The sequence below is a fragment of the Poecilia formosa genome, unplaced genomic scaffold, assembly GCF_000485575.1.
Source record: "Poecilia formosa unplaced genomic scaffold, Poecilia_formosa-5.1.2 Scaffold95, whole genome shotgun sequence".
Taxonomy (NCBI): domain Eukaryota; kingdom Metazoa; phylum Chordata; class Actinopteri; order Cyprinodontiformes; family Poeciliidae; genus Poecilia; species Poecilia formosa.
This window is the reverse complement of record NW_006800034.1, coordinates 584,105-603,392: the sequence shown is the minus strand read 5'-3', so window position 1 is coordinate 603,392 and position 19,288 is coordinate 584,105. Positions and strand designations below refer to the sequence as shown.

At 39.6% G+C, this 19,288-nt stretch overlaps 3 protein-coding genes across 4 annotated transcripts in view; 1 reads left to right on the top strand and 2 right to left on the bottom strand.

Moving 5' to 3' along the window:
• Positions 1 to 10,227, top strand: part of LOC103142280 (cadherin-related family member 1-like) — a 19,170-nt gene extending 8,943 nt beyond the window's left edge. Inside the window, exons 8-18 of one of the 2 annotated variants that reach the window (XM_007558264.2) lie at positions 569 to 712; positions 798 to 876; positions 976 to 1,076; positions 1,721 to 1,924; positions 2,174 to 2,326; positions 3,165 to 3,329; positions 5,121 to 5,188; positions 6,297 to 6,525; positions 6,767 to 7,021; positions 7,367 to 7,602; positions 8,617 to 8,705. In XM_007558264.2, the coding sequence (XP_007558326.1) occupies positions 569 to 712; positions 798 to 876; positions 976 to 1,076; positions 1,721 to 1,924; positions 2,174 to 2,326; positions 3,165 to 3,329; positions 5,121 to 5,188; positions 6,297 to 6,525; positions 6,767 to 7,021; positions 7,367 to 7,564 (1,596 nt within the window). In that variant the 3' untranslated portion in view covers positions 7,565 to 7,602; positions 8,617 to 8,705. Of the gene's footprint in view, positions 1 to 568; positions 713 to 797; positions 877 to 975; positions 1,077 to 1,720; positions 1,925 to 2,173; positions 2,327 to 3,164; positions 3,330 to 5,120; positions 5,189 to 6,296; positions 6,526 to 6,766; positions 7,022 to 7,366; positions 7,603 to 8,616 lie in introns of both variants that reach the window. The other variant, XM_007558263.2, reaches the window with a different exon arrangement.
• Positions 10,228 to 12,119: 1,892 nt separating this feature from the next.
• LOC103142279 (leucine-rich repeat, immunoglobulin-like domain and transmembrane domain-containing protein 2) lies at positions 12,120 to 15,294 on the bottom strand. The gene is made up of 3 exons (XM_007558262.2): positions 14,940 to 15,294; positions 13,945 to 14,726; positions 12,120 to 13,382 (listed from the first exon to the last, which is right to left on the bottom strand). The coding sequence occupies exons 1-3, from the start codon at positions 15,047 to 15,049 to the stop codon at positions 12,595 to 12,597; spliced, it is 1,680 nt and encodes a 559-aa protein (XP_007558324.1). The 5' UTR covers positions 15,050 to 15,294; the 3' UTR covers positions 12,120 to 12,594.
• Positions 15,295 to 15,960: 666 nt separating this feature from the next.
• lrit1b (leucine-rich repeat, immunoglobulin-like and transmembrane domains 1b) lies at positions 15,961 to 19,288 on the bottom strand. Its single transcript, XM_007558261.2, has 4 exons — positions 19,001 to 19,288; positions 18,208 to 18,668; positions 17,731 to 18,036; positions 15,961 to 17,622 (listed from the first exon to the last, which is right to left on the bottom strand). Exons 1-4 carry the CDS (start codon positions 19,120 to 19,122, stop codon positions 16,556 to 16,558), a joined length of 1,956 nt encoding a protein of 651 aa, XP_007558323.1. The 5' UTR covers positions 19,123 to 19,288; the 3' UTR covers positions 15,961 to 16,555.

Here is a 19,288-nt window from a genome sequence, read left to right as displayed (position 1 = left end):
CATCTTCGTTCACAGTCTTACTTGTAAATCGATTTTTATTCGCTAGGAAAATCAATAAGCAGCTTGAGGCGACTCTGCTGCTCTCTAGTGGCGAGAAGCCGTAATGTTAGCTGGTAACAATCGGAATGCATTGTGGGAGATGTAGTTTGTAGTCAATTCGTGCTCAAAACCTATTGTAAGTCAATGTCGGCCTATAAAATGCTGCGGGGGCCACATAAAATGACATGGCGGGCCACATGTGGCCCGCGGGCCTTGAGTTTGACACATATGGTTTAGAAGCATGAAAGTCATTTTGTGTTTCTTATAACCTACTGAAGGAATATTTTAAAAGCTTTTTTTGACATTTTTTGCACTGTGTCTTGCCAAAAAAGTTTTTTTTTTTAGTACCTCCTGCCGTAACTTTATAGTCATGACAGCAGTCAGTAACTTGTCAGCGGTAGTGCCAGTTCTCTCTGAATGACCTCACTTTGAAAATGATGTCCACTGAGAGTTAAGCCTTTTTTTGTGTATTTCTGTTTTGTATTAAACAGAATAATTTGAGTGCAGCGAAGTGCCTTTGTTTTCACAGGATGGAGGTGGGAAGTACAAAGGGAAGCACCAGGTGCTGACCTCCACGGCTACTGTAACAATCAATGTCCTTGATGCCCAAGACATGCCCCCATCCTTTGTGGGAACCCCATACTTTGGGTACATCTACGAAGTCTCGGTTCCTGTAAGACCTTTGCCCTCCACATGCAACATAAATTTTACAATATTGTTTCTTTCTTCACCCATTACTTTTTTTTTTGTCATTTCAGGGGTCTGAAATATACACAGTGTCTGCTAAAGACGGGGATCAAGGCAATCCCAACCCTATCCATTATTCCATTGTGAATGGTAAGGATGAAAATCCACAAAAAATATCTCCTGTTGAGCTTCTTGTTGTTAATAATACCACGTTACTTGATCTGACATGTTTTCATCCCCGTTTTCCAGGGAGTGATGGTGTTTTTGAGATAAACAGCACCAGTGGATGCATTTCTCTAACAACTCCTCCATCTCTGCTGAAAAATGAACTCTATGAAATAAAAGTGAAGGTGACTTCCTTTTTTTCTATTCCTCTCACAATCACTTTTTTCAGGTGTAGCCACCTTTCAGCCTTGCAAAAGTAACCAGAAGTGAACAAAAATGAAATAAACTAAATTTCACTTTTTCCTCATTTTGTAAAACACAGACTTGATTTTATGTGATTAAAAGACATAGAAGTAAAATAACAGATGGGTACAATTTTCTTCTGACGAAAAATCTGAAAAGTGTGGTGTCAGCGTCTCCTTACTCCTTAAATTTCTTTTCACATTTTCCAACATGCAACAACAGACTTCAATATGTTTTTACCGGATTTCAGTCTGAGTGACCAACACAACGTAGTCCACAGTTGCCAAGTGGAGCCACATGGTTTTCAACATTTTGAAAAAAAAAAGAATATATAAATCAGAAAACATCTGAATCCAGCACCATTTACTCTGATACGCCTAAAGAAAATCTGTCCATCTATGTGATTGAAATTGAGTTTCATTTTCCTTCCAGTCCACAAATACAAAATTACATTACCTTTTGCTTTCCTCTCACACAAAATCTCAAAAAAGACATAAGGGACTTTAATTGAAATATGACAAAAATACGAAAACATTTTGCAACACACTGTAAATATAGTGAATCTCTCACACATGTTGATCTCCAGGCATCTGAGGTCGGATCCAACAACCAGCTGTTGGACTACGACGTCACCACAGTGACTGTGCGGGTGGTGGATCTTAATAACCATCCTCCCACGTTTTATGGAGAAAATGGACCCCAGAGCAAGTTTGAGGTCACCATGTATGAGCATCCTCCTGCTGGAGAGATCCTCAGAGGCTTCAAGATCACAGTGAACGACTCTGACCAGGTGAGTTCATCCCCAACATTTCATCAAATGATTGGATTAGTTCCTAAATATAGATGTTTTTTTTTCATCTTTCAGCATTACGTAAATATCTATCCAACATTTCAAGTACATCTGATTACGCAACAAAAGATATTCAGGAAATCTGTCAACTGTTATGTTTATTCTCTCCATCTGGCGTCATAATTACCCTTTTATATGGGTGTTATTTCTAAAACATCTATATTCACTAGACATTTCTGACCGTTTCAGGGGGCAAACGCTAAGTTTAAACTGAGACTGGTGGGACCCAGTAGAGTTCTACGAGTTGTTCCCCAGACGGTCCTGAATGAAGCGCAGGTGACCATCATTGTGGAGGACGCATCTGGTATAGACTTTGAAAAGGGACCAACCCTATCTTTTAAGGTAAACTCTGGTCAGTGTGCAATTGAATTTTAGTAGGAGTGTCATAGAAACTGTACTTGTGCTGACAGAGACTATGTTTTATGTTTTAAACTAGTTTCAATGAGTTATATAATGCTTTGTGCGTGCAAAAGAATAACAAAGCAAAAACTATTTTGGACCAGGTTAATTCTGGTTTAAAGAAGCCTTACCTTTTTGAAAAGCCTTTTTTGTAGTCCAGACTTTCCTAATGTTTTTTAAGACACTGCCATGAAACACTTTTCCATAATATTTTTTGTTATAATGGAACTATGACAGAAAAAGTTTAACTAGATAGCATATATATATAATATCTAAAACTTGTTATGAAGATTCAGTGACCAGAAGATGCCACTGTGCTGCGGTTTTTAACATTTTCCTTCACTTCCTGTCACATCCTTCTGAATGTTTGTAATTCTAATAAAACGTGCAGAGGTCAAAGGCTGAAAGAAATGGGCAAATTATGAGTCACGTTATAATTATTCCCCAAAGAATCATGTTTCAGTGTGAGATTATGTAAACTGGGTTGAATGTGACTCTTATTTTAATAGTTTTTCAAGCAACAAATTCATCTCCAAATAATTTTTTTTAAATCAGTAGCAAGTCTCACATCAAACATTTTAGAAGCAATTCTAAACAAAAATTGAGTCCTTTTTTTATATATATATTCCTCAGTTACCAAATGTTTCATGAGAATCTAAATGTGTAAAACCCCCAGGATATAAAGTGTATACGACTCAGAGCTAATTTAAATTCTCTCCTCTTGTAAACAATTGAACCGTAAAATAAACTGACCCGTCGCTCTGTCCGTTTCTCTCCCCAGCTGCTGGCGGTAGAGATTGACACTCCTGAGCGTTTCAGTGCGACAGCTGACATAGTGATCAACCTGCTGGACTCAAATGACAACGTCCCCGTTTTCACGTCCGAGTACTACATCGCCAGAGTGCCTGAGAACTCCCCCGGCGGCTCCAGTGTCCTGTCTGTCACAGTGAGTCCATTGTTGGTTAAGCTCTGCTCTGGTCACACTTATGCACACAAACTTGCATACATTTTTGCATAATAAATATACAAAATTTATTATTATTGAAATAAATTTTTGATAGTCTGCATAATGTGGAAAATAGTTTTTTACCCTTACTTAAATTTTTCACATCATCAAAAAATACTTAACCTTTACATGCATGAATTATGATCCTTTGTGTCAGGATTTTGTTTCCAAATTTTTTCTTAAGGCATACAAAATAGGTAGGGAGAAAAATCTTTATTTTGTTTTATTTTTTTAGGTGATAAATTGTAATTTTCTCCACATACAAACTTGTTATTTGAAAAATGCATCAGTGGTATTGTTCTTTAGGGGTTATCTGATGTCACTTTTTTTTTTTTTTTTACCTGCTAGAGTCTACAGTCGAAGGAGGGACCGGGTCGCCTGGCATAGTTTTTTTTTTGTCTGTCGGCCATATTGGATTTAACAAAAAATTATTTCTTGCATTTGCAGCTGATGGCCAGTAGTTGATAGTGTATTTTATGATGTATTAGTCTCCACTTCAGTGGTCTGTGTGCATTTATAACATAAAAATCCACAAAAAGCACAAGAAAATGACTTTTAGATAGCTGTCCACTGTAGTGACCACTATGCATGAAGGGGTTAAAATTACTTAACATCAGTGTTTAATATCCAGCAATAAGAAAGGCAATAAATTCTGCAGAAGCATGTTTGACCAGCAGTTTGTGACCATGATCCAAAACATACCACCTCTGAATGGCTAAAAGCTGGACATTGACATTGAGATAGTGGGCACTTAAAAGCACCTGGTGGTTCACCTGAACAATAAATTGGACTTTACAGGAAGGGTCAGAGCAAACTCTACCTGCTGAGGAAACAGAAGTCTTCTGGAGAGCAGAAGCTCCTGAACACCCCCTTTTAACTCTGTGGCGGCACCGGCCGTCTCCTGCGGTGTAGTTTGTTGAAGCAGCAGCTTATCCACGGTTGAGAGTAAACAGTTTGATAAGCTCATCAGGAAGGCCAGCTCTGTCCTAGGATGTCCCCTTCCCCAAGTGCAGTTAGTGGAAAACACAAGAACCGTGGCTAAATTAGCATCACTGTTGGACAGTGTCTCCCGCTCCATGCATAAAACTGTTGCTTAAATGGATATTTATTTCAGTGACAGACTGCTGCATTCTAGTTACACAAAGGGGGAGCATTACCACAGATCCTTCTCCCAAGCAGTTCTAAGATTTTATAACCAGAACTCATTGAGTATTTGCATCCCAGCTGTTATTTATACTTTGTTTCTTTTTGTCAAGATGATATATGCATCTTTGTCAATTTATTTTTCAGTCATCACCAGGTTGGCTTGGGTAACTTTTCCCTTTAATAAATGAAAACAAAATTTACTGTTGTTGTTTTTATTATTGTTATTTACTCATGTTGTCATTGTCTGATAATATAATTTGTTTGATGATCTGAAACATTTAAGTGCGAAAAGGTAAAATCAGAACAAATACCTTTTCACAGCACTGCACATTCGTTTACTTCCTAACTGTGTTCAGCAGTTTTTTTTTTTAAATTAAAGAAACAAAGTAAAAACCTAGAACAAAATGTCTGTTTTATAAGTGAAAGTCATATGAAATGTTTAAAAAGACCACGATGAATTCCAAATCACAGCATATATCATGACATAGTGATCAAATGTGACAATATAACATGCACATTACTGGATAAACAACTTTTACAAAGCATAACAGATTAACACGCTGTACTATTTTGTTTTTCTTCCAGGCGAATGATCCAGACTCTGGTTCCTGGGGTGAAGTCAAATACACGATTTATGGATCAGGATCAGATTTGTAAGTTAAAACCTTTCACTCCTGCCAGTTTATTATTACATCACCGATCAGATATAAAATTTCCTCACTTCCACAAAAGATTAAAGTAAGGAGATTTTGGTAAGCTCGACAACAGCAATACTGAATGCTTGAATTCAACGTTTTGTCAAAGACTAAACCGGGGAAGCCTCTCTTTACTGTACTGTTCAAACAGCTTACTCCAAAATGGCTGCAAGATGCTAATCTTCTAATTGGATCGGAGGGTTAAAAATAGCCATCCTGGCCCCATCTCACGTAGGCAGAGCCAATTAACATGCGATGTGACAGCTGGAGCTACAGAAAACGGTAGCTTTGAAAAGCCAGGCAACGCGCAGCACAGCAAAAGTGAGAATTTATGCTGGTCTGCAGACATCAACATTAATTGTGCGAAAGTTATCAGTTTCAAAGCAACTCGTGAATTTTCACTGAGAAGAAAATGTAGAAAAGTCAACCAGATAAAATGGCAGAGAGCTCAACTAAATAAAATAAAAAATTCCAATTTACATTTGTTAAAATTAAATATTTATGTGATTTTGTATTATTATTTTAAGCATAGTTTGTATTCAAGGAAAATAATTTTGGTTAAAAACAAAAAATCCTGATAAGGGGGAAGCAACTAGAATAAAGCCAAGACTCATACAGTTTCACATCTTTTTCATTCTCTTTTTATGAAAATCAATAAAACGAGTACAGAGTAATTAACGGTTTTAAATCTGTCAGTGACAGACTATCACCTGGTTTATGTTATCATACATACTGTAAAACCAAATGGTACACTCTTTTCATGGGGCGATATCAATACAATCATAAAAACATTGGAAACTTAAAATTTAAAGCCAAAGTCAGAGATTTTTCAACACCAATGATTTTAGAAGTTATCTAATTACTAAATACAGTCCACATCTGCGTTATTTATTAGTAGATATACTGTATAAGCTTGAAAAAAAAAACATGGTGGTGGCTGTTTGTCAAAATGTTAAAGATACCTTGCAAGGTGTTCCAAGTTCTATCCAGTGGTTTAAGATGGTGAAACACAATAAAACACCTCTGACGATGACTGATGCAGTAGCTGATCTTGTCTTGTCTGCAGATTTGCCATCCACCCATCAACAGGCCTTATCATCACACAACCCTGGACCAGTCTGGACGCAGAGATGAGGTCAAAATACAACTTCTACGTCAAGGCGGAAGATTCAGAAGGCAAGTACAGCATCGCTGAAGTCTTTGTCAGCGTCCTTGACATGAACGACCATCCTCCCGAGTTTGATGAGGAATTTCAAGAGAAGACCATGATCATTGGGACACCTGTCAAAGTTCAGGTACGTTTTTTTTTTTAATCATTATATACAAACGTAAACTCTATGAGTCGGTCGCGGAAGAAAGCTGAATTTACTTACTGTAGATTTACTTCTATGTTCATTTGTCTAAATATTTTTTTTGCAATAGTGCCCTAAAATGCTCCGGTATTTCAAGGGTTCCAAGGCGTGGACTAAACTGAACTGAGACTCTGTTGGAAGACCTTAAAACTAACATGTTCACCGCAACTCTTCCTTCATGCAGGCCGTGGACGAGGACGCAGAGTCTCCTAACAACGTCATCGAGTACTCCATCATGACAGCCGATCCCGACAACGCGTTTGACATCAATGCAAACACAGGGGAGATCCAGCTGAAGCCTTTCATCAAGACTATGGAGATTGTGCACAATATCACCAAACAAAAGGATTGCAAGTGGTCTCTGGTGGTCCAGGCCAGGGACCGGGGATCCCCATCCTTTAGCACCACAGCTGTGGTCAACATCGATATCACAGAGGCGGTAAGACTTTTGTTCTAACTCGCAGCATCCTTCCTCTTCCTCATTTTGCATGCCTGAGCTGTAGCTGGAGGCAGTTTAGCATGAAGCAGAGAGCATCCTTACCATGCTAATGCTACTTTGTTTTATCTTCATCTCCACAAGCTCCATCCTTTTTGCAACCTGAGTTTTTCTTTTTGTCTTGCTTGTTTGTGTAAAATATAAAAATGATATATTTGTTAAAGTTCATAGCCATTAAACACAAGTTTGTGTTTTCCTAACCCACCATGTTTTCACAGTACATTCACTTTGTCGCCGTTCATCATGTTCTTGGCTCTTGTTTCTGTGTTGTGGTCGTGCTTTTTCCAGATCAAAGGTCGAATGGTTTCATACTTCATGGGCCTTAGCAAGCGTCCGCTGACGGTTTTTGGAATTTGTTCCAGCATTATCACATCGCTCATTTTACTGACCATCTGCATTTCCACAATCCTGTACTGTAACGCAGTGAAAAAGTCCAGAATCAACCCCGAGAGTAACTATATCAAAGTGATCCGCAGAATGAAGTGAGACAGAGCCGGTACTTCGAAGCCCAGCTCCAAGCATTGGTTAGCTGGTTGTTGTCTGTAAAAGAGTACTGTAACAATTTGAAAATGCTTTTCTTTTTTTTACGTGTTTTTATATTTGGTATATTTATAACAAAAAACTGAAACATATATTATTACAAAATATATATTTAAAAAAAAACTATGATCTCAATAGAGCATGACTTGACTAAGTGATTTTTAAAATAAATTTATTTTAAAGGTGTGCACCCCTGATAAAGATGAAGTCTCAAAACAATATCACCTTTTACCACAGTTGTATAATTTCATACTGCAAATTTCACAAAAAATCAAATTTACAATTTAAGATAATTTAATCAGTTGAGAGAGAGAGAAAAAAATCATGTTAAAAACTTTAAATTTGTTTTGACAGAATTATTGAGGCCTCAACAGACTTTTTCTTTTCCTGGGTTGCATATATGGTGTGGCCTCGTTCTTTTGAGGATCCATATAACTGGGTCATCATTGGGTTTTTCCAAATGGATCATGATCCAAAACATGCAAAATCAAAACAGAAACTGTATATTTTAGGGCTGTCACGGTCTTCCAAGTGTTACTGTGCTCAATTTAAATGTTGCGTTTTTGTAAAATTTTCAGTGGGAGATTATGCAGCTTCAACAATAATTAAATTTTTCATTACGTTTGTTATGCAACTTTACCAGGTGTGCCAACAAGTGCTCTGTGTCTAATTTCTGACATAAGCACCACATTTCTGGTCAAAAGAAATTGTTCTTGCAACTCCCAAACAGTCAGAGAAAATCCCCATTGCAGCGCACTGCCAGACGTATTCCCAACATCTAGTAACAATAGTTTTAGGTCTTGTGTCAGCAGTTGTATTTATTAGTGCAGAGTGAAAATGAGAGCGAGTGGGAAACTGTTTGCTTGACTGGTAGACATGTTGCCTGGGCCTCCTCTGTCAGTGCTTTGCAGCGTCCATCCTTCATGCTTGCCCTGTAAGAATGCTTTACCAAACCTTTGATTCAGGTTCAACTTGATTGTATTTGTGCTCTTTTACAGACTCCTCTCAAGGGGCCTATGGCAGCATTTTTAATGAAAAGTAGGGACAATCCTCTGAGAGCTTTAGGCATTGTCACTTTTATCATTCTCGTACTGGTAGGAGTGACTGTGATGATCTCCACGGTCATGTACATGCGCAACTCAAAGTCAAACAGAATCATGCCAGTCCGACGCATCATTAAGAAGCGACCCAGGGACCAGCAGACGTGGAAATTCAAGATTCCTGTCATCAAGCTGTCCAGCCCAGCAGAGAAGTTTCTGATCAGTGACCCAGAAAGCAACCCACCGCAGGAAATCAGCAGCCCCAGGCTGAAGCCTTCACCTCCTATTGCTCCTTGTCTGCCCCCTCCGCCTCCCTCTAGCTCTCGGGCTATTGAGCGGCCCCGGGCGGTCCCAACCATATCTGGTGCACTGGCCTACAAAGGTTCAAAGAAGGCAAAGCCTGGCCGCCGCAAAGAGGGAAACATCAGTTCTGCGTTGGTGTCTGAGCTTAAAATGAAGCTGGAGCAGAAGATTAATGAGAATAACCAAGGGTATTATTAAACAGAACTGCAAATACATCTGGTTTAAGGGTCGCTCAGTCCATTTGTCAATGGCTCTGTGCTCTTATCTTACATGCAGCCGTCATGATGATTGGTAGAAGGATCTAACTTTGGATTTTTTTTTCTTGTCATATGTTTAAGTCTTAACAGACATCAAAGAAGTAGGCTGCAATTCATTCTCCACTGTATTAGACTTAGAGAAGTGTGGAGAGTCAGTGGTGCAGTCGCAGATAATTCACCACACTGACATCTTGAGGAGGATTATGTGATCTTAACAGTAAGAAGCACTACTGTAAATTGTCCTGGGAGAGGATTACTAAGGTTTAGTGTCTGTACATCAGTTGCATAACATCCCGAAAAGTGTAATGCTCACAAATGTGCAGTGTTTTCAGGACAAAAAAAATACTTTTTACCCGGTAAATTCCCATTACTGAAAGGTGTGTTTTCGCTCAGTGGAGCATGCAGCTATAACCACATGGCAACGTTTTACAATGAAGTGCTGAAGGACCTGTGTGTTGATATTTTTACTGTGTTACATCAGCCGCTTCAAAAGCCGAGAAGTTGCTCCTTTGTATGAAGACAATGTGCCACTGTAGTAACATGAGCCTGCTTGAGTAATTCTAGGAAAGAAAATGCTTTTATATAAATGAACATGCATCCGTTTTAAGTGTACAGCACTGTATTATTTTTAACTATATGACTACAAGAAATCTAACTCTATTAGTGGGGAATTGTTGATGAGAGCTAGTCATGCTTGAAATTTCCAAGCTGACGTTGCATTGCTGAGAGATTTTTATTTAAATAAATGTTTATCTGGAGCGTCTTTGTCAAACATGTAGAAGCTGTGCATGGATACTTTCCATCTCATTCTCAAATGCCTTTCAATGTAGGCAAAGGAAATATCATTGCTGTAACCATAACTTGTATCTGAGTAGTTCTTAACTTATACTTATTTCAAATAAGTTGAGATAAACTATATACAATAAATATGAATTTAACTTGCCTGGTCCGTTGAAAAAATTTATATTGTCTTTGTACTGTCTTGATTTTAAATAAATATTTGAACATATTTTGATCTATGTTGTGTTCTTGTGTAGAGGCTGGCTGACTGCTCTGTGATATTGAGTTATATTAATGTTCATATAAAAGCACAATAATGAAAAATGAAGGACTGTGCATGATTGAAACCTATTTAAAAAGCAGAAGAATACTGAGCCTGATTTGCATACTGAGCCTGAAGTTTTACTTTAAAGAGGTGTTATAATATCCCCAAAAATCTTAAATGAAAAAAGTGGACACTATCATTACCGCATCAAGTTTGATCACATGTGATTGAATCTTAAATGGACCTTAGGTGCACCTGAGAGGAATCTGCCATTTTGTTAAGCCTCTGGCACCTCCAGGTGGATCTTCCCATCATCTACTTCTTCCCCTCTGGATCACCTTCTTGGCCAGCAGGGTATAAATCCTTTAATACCTTATGGTCACTATAGGTGTGATAAAAAAAAAATAGTAATTCAATTTTAGGCTTTAGGGGTTCTTCATTCTTTTCTTCTATCAAGCAAGAAAGGTTTTTTGCTGCTTAAAATCTCTTCTAAAGTGAAAAGTTGCACTCTTTTTCAGAAACTTTGTCTCTGGTCTCTGTAAGTTCTGTAGAAGGCTTTTTGTGTGGAAAAATTTACTAAGGTCATTCCAATTACTTCCCTGACACAACTGGCAGGAATATGTTTTTAGAATATTGCTCTTGTTGCTGTTTATACACAAACATTTAACTGTAACAAATAATTACTGAAATGTTTAGATGTTTAGATTTCTCTGGTCATGAATCAATTGTATGAATTAGAAACTGAATTGAAAATACGTTTCATACCTCAGTGGGTGAAACAATAATTTAAGACCACATTCTGTAGGTGAATGGTCAAATCTGGTGTGTGTGTGTGTGTGTGTGTGTGTGTGTGTGTGTGTGTGTGTGTGTGTGTGTGTGTGTGTGCGCATTTACCAGGTTTTTATATCCTTATGGGAACCTATAAGGATATAATGTGGGGTTATGGGGACCATTGCTTCTTGTGGGGACATTTTCTTGGTCCCCATGAGGGAAATTGTTATTTTTGGGTTAGTGGTTAGGTCTGTGATGGGTAGATTTAGGGTAAATCTACCCTAAATGTGATGGTAAGGGTATGTGATGGTTAGGATTATGGTAAGGGTTAGGCTGTAGAAATTAATGGAAGTCAATGTGAAGTCCCCACAAGTGATGAAAACATGACTGTGTGTGTGCGTGTGTGTGTATTGTTCAGCTGAGATTTATTTATTTACTCTTTTTACTTAACATTCTATAATGTTTTTACAGATTTCAACCAGAGATGTATAATACAAAACACTCCCCAACATTTCCAGTAATATAGACTCTTTGTCACTGCAGACTCCTATTTTTATAACACATTTAATTTTTGCTGGAGTCTCAGAATCCTAAAAGGGAAAATGAAAGAATTAAAACCTTCATGCACCAGCCCTCTTGCATGTTCACTCTCATCATCCCCTGGATTCTTAGATTATTTTGTTTATTTTATCTGTCAACTATACATTTCAATTGTTCTTTTTCCGGCTTGGAATGATGAACAACCCACCTTCAAGACATAAATTCATAAGTATTTCAAAATGTTTCTAGATGCTCCTTATTTTAGATTAAAAGCCAGATATTTTGTCTTAATTAAATTCGGTGCACTCAAGAGATGCTGTTAAATAGAAATATCATATCCTCCTGACTGGGATTCGGATGGAAATTCATTTAATCTGCTTACTGGCGTATGTATAAATTCATGAAAATACTGCTTACATAACAAATCCTCTGAGTGATTGTGCTGAACAATCCAAGTATGTCTCAGCATTTGTTTTTTCTTTAATCCAGATCAAAAATCCTGCATACCATTTATAAGACTTCACATTTAGAGATCTGCAAAATGAAACAATAAAAGATACGATTTTTATTCATAACAAAATGCAACACACTGTGCCCATAAAATGACACAGTCAATATAATAAAATTTATCCACAAACATGTGACAAAGGAATAACAAAGTATTCATTATGACTTACGGTGCAGTATGAAAAACAGGAAAGAGTACTCAAAATACTTCATTTTGTACATGTATATATAAATACAGGACATACAGGGTATCAGCAAAGGAAGAAAGGCATGTTTAATCTCTGGGCAACAGTTTGGGATTTTATTTTACATTTGATATAGGAACTTTTAAGTTTTCTAAACTTTTCAAAATTTATGTAATCATTAAACAAAGTAATTACATTTAAAATTATTTTGAGCTGAATGTTAAAAAAATGTAGGCTTGATACAAAGACTAAAGCTGTAAGAAGGCACAGACTGGAGCTAAAGGTAAATTTTTTTCTTAACGGGAAACTTAGTTCCTCCACATTGATTCTAGTATAGATGAGCAGCACTTCCCCCTCTGCACCTGTCTTCAGATTTCCGCCTCTTTGTTGGTTTTTCCTCTGGGTCCCTATACAGAGCTTCATCGCTGGCTGCCTGCAGGCTGTCAAAGGTGTTCTGCCTCTCTGATCCCTCTGCATCCTCAGCATGCCTCCTCCTCTTCTTCCACAGATCCACACAGCGGTCCACGCAGCTGAACCTGGCCTCCGTGGTGCATGCGTACATGCCTGCCGGCACTGCCAGCACCATGGCACACACAATGACAATGATGTGGATGAGTCTCTCCCTCTGCTCCAGCTGGCTAATGTCGCTACCTGTCACGAAGACGATGCACTGGCCCTCTCTGGGGGGATGGTTTTTCAGGGTGACGCACACCTCATATTTGGTGACAGGAAGCAGGTCGCTGACCGAGTAACTGTTTATGCCAGGGCCAATGAAGATCATCTCTTTCTTGGGTGAATCGTATTTACCAAAGTGGACAGTGAACCAGGTTTCTGCTGGATTGTCCGTCACGGCATGCCACTCCAAGGTGATACCATAGACAGTCTGCTTGGCGATGCGGATGTCAATGTGGGGACTGTCATTAGATGACAGCATGGGTACAGGTGGAGGAAGAGGAGCTGAAGAAATGGGGGAATCAATGTTGAGTGAGATACCGACAGAGGAGTTGCCAATGAAGTTGTTCGCCATGCAAGTGTAGAGTCCGCGGTCCGCCAGGTGCACGGACGGGATCACCAGCTGGGATGTGATGGTCTCCTCATCTATCTGAGTCTGGGTAGCTACAAGGATACAAGAAAAAGACATCAATCTACCACATTAGAATTAACAAAAATCAACATCTTTCCTTTATTTGCAGCTGTTTCACACCCCAGCTCTTTGATTTCAATTAAATGAACCTCCGTTGTATTTTGTTTTGTTTTTTTACAATTGAAATCTGCTTTCTTTAGGATATAACACCAAATCCTAAATCTGTGCAGATTTGGTGTTGTTCCACTGTTCACTTTTGCTGTGAGCAACCAGGACAAAGGGTGATTGGCTGCTTCTTCTTTCCTCTTTTCTTTACTGGTCAGTGCATATGGCAGACAATACTGTCCCAATTAACAGCTGCTGAAACTAAATGACGCTATGCTATCCAGGTGGTTTCCAAAGAGCAGTGTGAAAGTGGCCCAAACCAGATGAAAGTGTGACATTTTGTGATAGTCCAATCCGACTGAGTCCCTATGATGATGTGAAAGGGTCCCATGCCAGGTTATGCAACAGCAGTTTGAAATATAAACGTACATAACATAAGATGAGTTCACATTTCTTTTAATTTTGTAATAATTGAAACTTAAGACTTACAAGCAAATCCTCTGATGATCTTGAGAGGATACATCCACTGAATGTTTGAAAGTGGCCTGGCTTTGACTTGGCACATCAGCGTTGCATTTGCTCCCAGGGACAAACTAACGTTAGACTCTGCCGCCGAGGCCAGCGGCTTCATGCAGGTTTTCAGCTGGACCTCATGGAAATATTTGTCCACTTTGGTGCGTGGGCCAGAGCACTTCAAGTAAGAGTTCATCAGGATAACAGGAGGGCTCACCTTACGGATGAATTCAACAAAACCTTTAAGGCGGCAGTCACACGACCAGGGGTTGTCATGTAGCGCTAAGACCACGTTGGAGACCAGACCTTCTTTCCCCCACGCTTTCTCTGCTATTTGGTAAAGAGGCCAATTTGTGAACACTTCCTTTGATGTGATGCTAAGCTGATTGAAGGATAAATCTAAGTAGGTCAGTGCAGGCAAGTATCTCAAAGCGTGCTCCGGCAACACATCTAACTGATTGTTCTTCAGGTCCAAAATTTTGAGCCTTGGTGTGCTCTGAAATGCAGTCCAAGGTACCGAAGTCAGCTTGTTGCCTTGTAGCCTTAGCTCAGTCAGGTTGGAGAGGCCCTCCAGGCTCTTGATGGTCATCAGCGTGATCTCATTGAAATTTAGCCAGAGGAACTCTAAGACATGAACTTGAGAGAAGGAACCTTGGGGTAACTCAGTCAGGTGGCAGTTTTCAATCCGAATTTTAGTAAAATCATCAGGGATGTTCTCTGGGATGTGCTCCATGGGGGTTTCCATGCACAGCAAAGACCTAGAATAATACATGGGAAAGTGTTTACAAGACCATCTATTTCTGAAGTTCATAAAGTAGATGCAGTGTTTTCTCAAATTAGTCAACATTTTCAGTTTTTGAGATGTTTGTCTTCCATAGAATATTTTAAGAGACATGTAACATCCTCAAAACTAGCCCATAGCTTTGATACATCAGATACTAGATGTTTCTATAGTCTAAGTGATTGCCTACCTTCCCAAGTTATCATTACTGCAGGAGCAACCCAGCAGACATGCAGAGAATCCAGGGGTGATGATGTCAAATACAAAGAACATCCCAAACACGGCACAAAATACTTCCATGTTGCTGGATGAGCATGTGAAGCAGGCCGGTCAGAGCAGAACATGCCTATCGGCTACGTGGAAGAAAGCCTATTACCTTAATCTCCCTTGACGCAATGCTTAAGACACCAAGTGACATGTGAGACGAACGAAATGAGTATTTATAGCAGTGGTCCACTTCGTCTCAAAAACATTGTCAGATCTGTTGAAGAAATTTTAAACGTCTCCTTCACTCCTTCAATTGTATTTTGATCATATTGGGATTTTTCTTTCAGGTGTGTCCTCAAAATGCTTCTCTTTGGTCTAATTTAATTTATTTGAACCCAACCAAAGCAGCAGCTCTAAATAGGAGGCCCATCTGTACTCAGTGGGCCGGAGCCTGTCAGGCTTAACGGCGCTGAGAGGGAGGGCCGCGGTGAGACAGAGACAGATGTCTGGAAAGGACTGTAATCTGACCTCAATAATCTGAACACTGGCCGCCTTTCAGGTTGCTCGAGTCATCATTTGAAAGAAGAGGTAAAGGTAGACAAATAATAGCAAAGTAGATTCCATGTTTTATATTTCTCTGTCAACTTTTGAGCAACTTAAATTAAGTAGGTTATTCTCTTGACAAGTAACAAATATAGTGCCTTAGCCTTTAGGTACTATGACATTTACAAATTCAATTTTTGGACTTCAAGTGATGCTATAATATGGCATTAGCATTTTATTTTTTTAGCTGGCGTGACTCCTAATAATGTTTTTCGGTTTTGTCACTCTGGCTGTTCTGTAAGGTTAAACTTATATGTAAAAATCACAATAAATATTCTACATCAATTTTGAAAGTGAAATTTAACGTTTGATCCATTGGTATGATTGGATTAATAGTTCTAATGCTGTGAGTTAACGTCAATATACGGAGAGATATCAAGAAAAAAAGCTTATAAGCACCATTGAATATAAAAAAATATTTATTTTCAGTTGTTATATGCATATCATTGAGATTACAAATGTTTACATATTATAAAATGCACTGTTGTTTAAGTTTCTGAGCCAACAACCAATCTGGCACATTATGCTGTATGCATACACATTATGCTGTATGCTGACATGCAAAACAGGCTAAACAAACGGTTGGTGCTCTAAACTTTTCCTTTTATATTTCAGACTTAACACAAAGCAGAAGTTACTCTTAGGGTGAAAAAAATATAACTGACTGGGTTTATGAGAGTTGAGGACATCAAGAGAATTTTCTTGGAAAAAACATCACTTTAAATGGTGCATCACAAATAAAAAAGGTTTTTTGTTTTTTTTTTATAAATACAGAATATTAAAACCAGTCTGTTTTTACTTTCCTTTTCCCTTTTCAGTCAAAGAAATTATTGATTTAGTTCCTGTCAAGGCTGTAAATTAATCTCTTTTGACCATTAATGACAGAGACCACTCCACCAAAAAAATGTCCATTTGAGTCTTTGACCAGTCCAGTCCTTTTTTCGATAAACATTCCCCAAAAACAAAGTGCATCTTCTTGACACTGTCTGCTCCGTTTTAACAGAAGTATTCATTAGGCGGCCCCTCAGTCCTCGCTATAGCTTCTGAATCAACACTTGACCTCGCTGACAGGAGCCTGTTGGATTCGTCGGGGTTTAGCCTGGTCAGATATTCCCCCTCCATCCCTTTAGCCTTGCCTCCAGGACCAAGAGTCTCAAATGTTACGTAGGAGTCTTGTATGTCTTTTGTCTGCCGCCCCAGCATTTTTTGGCAACGCTTCTTTATTGCCCCACAGCACACAATCAGAGTCAGGGGGACTGCAATCACACATGCAACAGTTATCACCACCACATTAATGAGTTTCTGTGTGCCACTGGCACTGGCAGCCTCATCCGTTGAGAAGATTACACACTGTTCCTTTTTCGGAATCAAACCTTTGACGCAAACGCATGCTATGTACTTTGTCTTTGGTACAAGGCCTTCAATGGTGATACGGTTCTTTCCGGTACCCACATTAATACGACGCATGTCTCTCTCACCAAAAACGGCATATAGGACACTGAATTCGGTGGTGTTTATGGCTGTGGGGGCACGCCAGTTCAAAGAGACGGTGTGATCCGTGTCCCCAATCACTTTCACCGATCGCACTACCCTCTTCTCGGGAACTTGCTGTAGGGACGAGGCATTTGCCACCAAGTTGCCTAAACCTTGACTCACCTCCCCTGACTTTAGAGGGTAAGAATCTTTGGACTGTCCTTGAGAGTTTCCATCAGAAACACTGTAGCTCTCAATTTCATATCTCCCAGTCACTCCTTTGCCATTAAGAGGTTCAATGATGGGTTGAGCTGCAGTACTGGTGGGTGGTGGAACATATCTCGCAATGAGTTTTTCCTGGTAAGCTGCTCTTCCCATGCTCCCAGGTTTCTTTCTGCTGCCTCTCTTAGAAACGCCACCAACTGCTTCCTCCGACCGAATGGAATCAGTGATCACTAAGGAGATGATGGCATCCGCAGTGCCCACAAAGTTGGTGGCTTTGCACACATACTTCCCAGAATCCCTATAGGAGACTGCGGGGACGCTCAGAATTGACCAAATGATGCCTTCCTTTGAAATCTCTTGCTGAACTGAAAAATCCAATAAATACACAAATAGAGTTAATTATGACACACAAGGGAAGAATTTTAATCTCTCTGATATTAAGTGTTGGACAAAAGTAACTGCTCTGAACTCACCTGTGCCATTCATTTTCTTGCCATCAGCACGGCTCCAGGACAGGTCCGGAATGGGGACGCCAACAGTGCCACACCGCAGTAGGACATTGTTGCCCAGTGAGCTCCGAACACGAGCCACAGCTGTGTGCACCCTGGGGGCCTGGCACCTCTGAAGCTCTGCTTCAGTAAAGAAAACCCCAGACAGGCTCTCAGGATCAGCGCACCTCAGCCGAGTGTCAATAAGTGCCACGGATGATGAGGGGGACTTCTGAAACTGAATCAGGTCGTAGAGTCGGCAGTCACACAGCCATGGGTTATCATGAAGACCTGCAGAACCAGCAATGAGCAAATGCTATAAGCTTTGACAACATCAAGTTCAGAATTAGTCAAACAGCCTGACACTACAGAGAAGAACTATAGACTAATCCCTAACTCAAAGAGGGCAGCTCTAAAAAGAAAACTTTCCAGTATCCCAAACGGTCAGAGCTTGATCCTCACCCAGAATTAGCTTAGATGACTCCGAGTCTTGGGGAGGCTTCACGCTCAGCCACATTGTGAGAGCTTCTGCTGGAAGGGTTGTGAGGCTGTTGCTGGATAAATCCAGATAAGTGACATTTTTAATGTAAATGGTGGCCGAGGCCGGGATAGAGGAGATCTTGTTGTTGTGCAAGTCGAGGAGCCTCAGGATGGGCATGTCACTCAAAGCTTCCCAGGGAAAGGAAGTGAGAGAGTTTCCGTCCAGCCTGAGCTCATCCAGATTGTAGAGGCCTCGAAAACTGTCTGCATTAAGCGAGTTCAGGGAATTGAAAGACATCCAGAGAAACTCCAGGCTGTTGAGGTAGTGAAAGTTATTGCTGGCGATGCGTGTGATTGCTGTCTTCTCTATGCGTAGCTTTGATGTGTCGGATGGGAAGTTTGGAGGAATCACAGTAATCTCTGGGTCATTGCAAAGCACACTCCTGTAAAATAAAAAAAGAGTAGAATTGTGATTACTTTAAGCCTGAAAATAAATCCAAAAATAATTATGAAATTTGAACTTGGGAAACTTATAGGTAAATATTTGCAGAAAAACTAGATATCTATAAGCTTCTGTTTAAAAAAAACAAAAAACAATCATTCTGAGGGAAAAGGTGGTAACCTATTGTTCAGTTATAAGCAAAGGAGATTAAAGAACAGCGCAGGGCAATCGCTTATTACAGAGTGACTGAATTGTAGAAAGCAGCAGGAAAAGCAGTTGGCATGCAATACAAATGTAACAGCTCCCAATGCAAACTAAATTAAAATAACTTACCTTGCCTTTGATCCGTCACTTAACTTGTGAAAGAAGCAGCTGCATTGTGCAGGACATGATGTGCTTAAAACAGGGGAAAAAACTAAAGCCAAGCAAAAAGCAGCAGCAAAGTGCCGGCTCATGTTTCCCCCCTATCTGCAAGCAACTAAAGCTCTACGAGACTAAACTACGATTAATTAAAGAGCAGCAATTAAGGTCTAACGGAACGTCGGGTACATGGTGGTGGTTCGAGGCTCACGGCTCCAACTGCTCCGCCTGCTCTGAATCCACAGATAAAAAAGGGATAGG

Bases quoted from the DNA above. Each gene is read 5' to 3' on its own strand.
- LOC103142279 (XM_007558262.2), bottom strand. From the start codon at position 15,049: ATGGAAGTATTTTGTGCCGTGTTTGGGATGTTCTTTGTATTTGACATC. The intron at 14,727-14,939 runs GTAGGCAATCAC...GTATTATTCTAG, and splicing joins AGTAATGATAACTTGGGAAG to GTCTTTGCTGTGCATGGAAA. The intron at 13,383-13,944 runs GTAAGTCTTAAG...GTATCCTTGTAG, and splicing joins GATCATCAGAGGATTTGCTT to CTACCCAGACTCAGATAGAT.
- lrit1b (XM_007558261.2), bottom strand. From the start codon at position 19,122: ATGAGCCGGCACTTTGCTGCTGCTTTTTGCTTGGCTTTAGTTTTTTCC. The intron at 18,669-19,000 runs GTAAGTTATTTT...TTTATTTTACAG, and splicing joins AGTGACGGATCAAAGGCAAG to GAGTGTGCTTTGCAATGACC. The intron at 18,037-18,207 runs GTGAGGATCAAG...CTGGTTCTGCAG, and splicing joins GTCATCTAAGCTAATTCTGG to GTCTTCATGATAACCCATGG.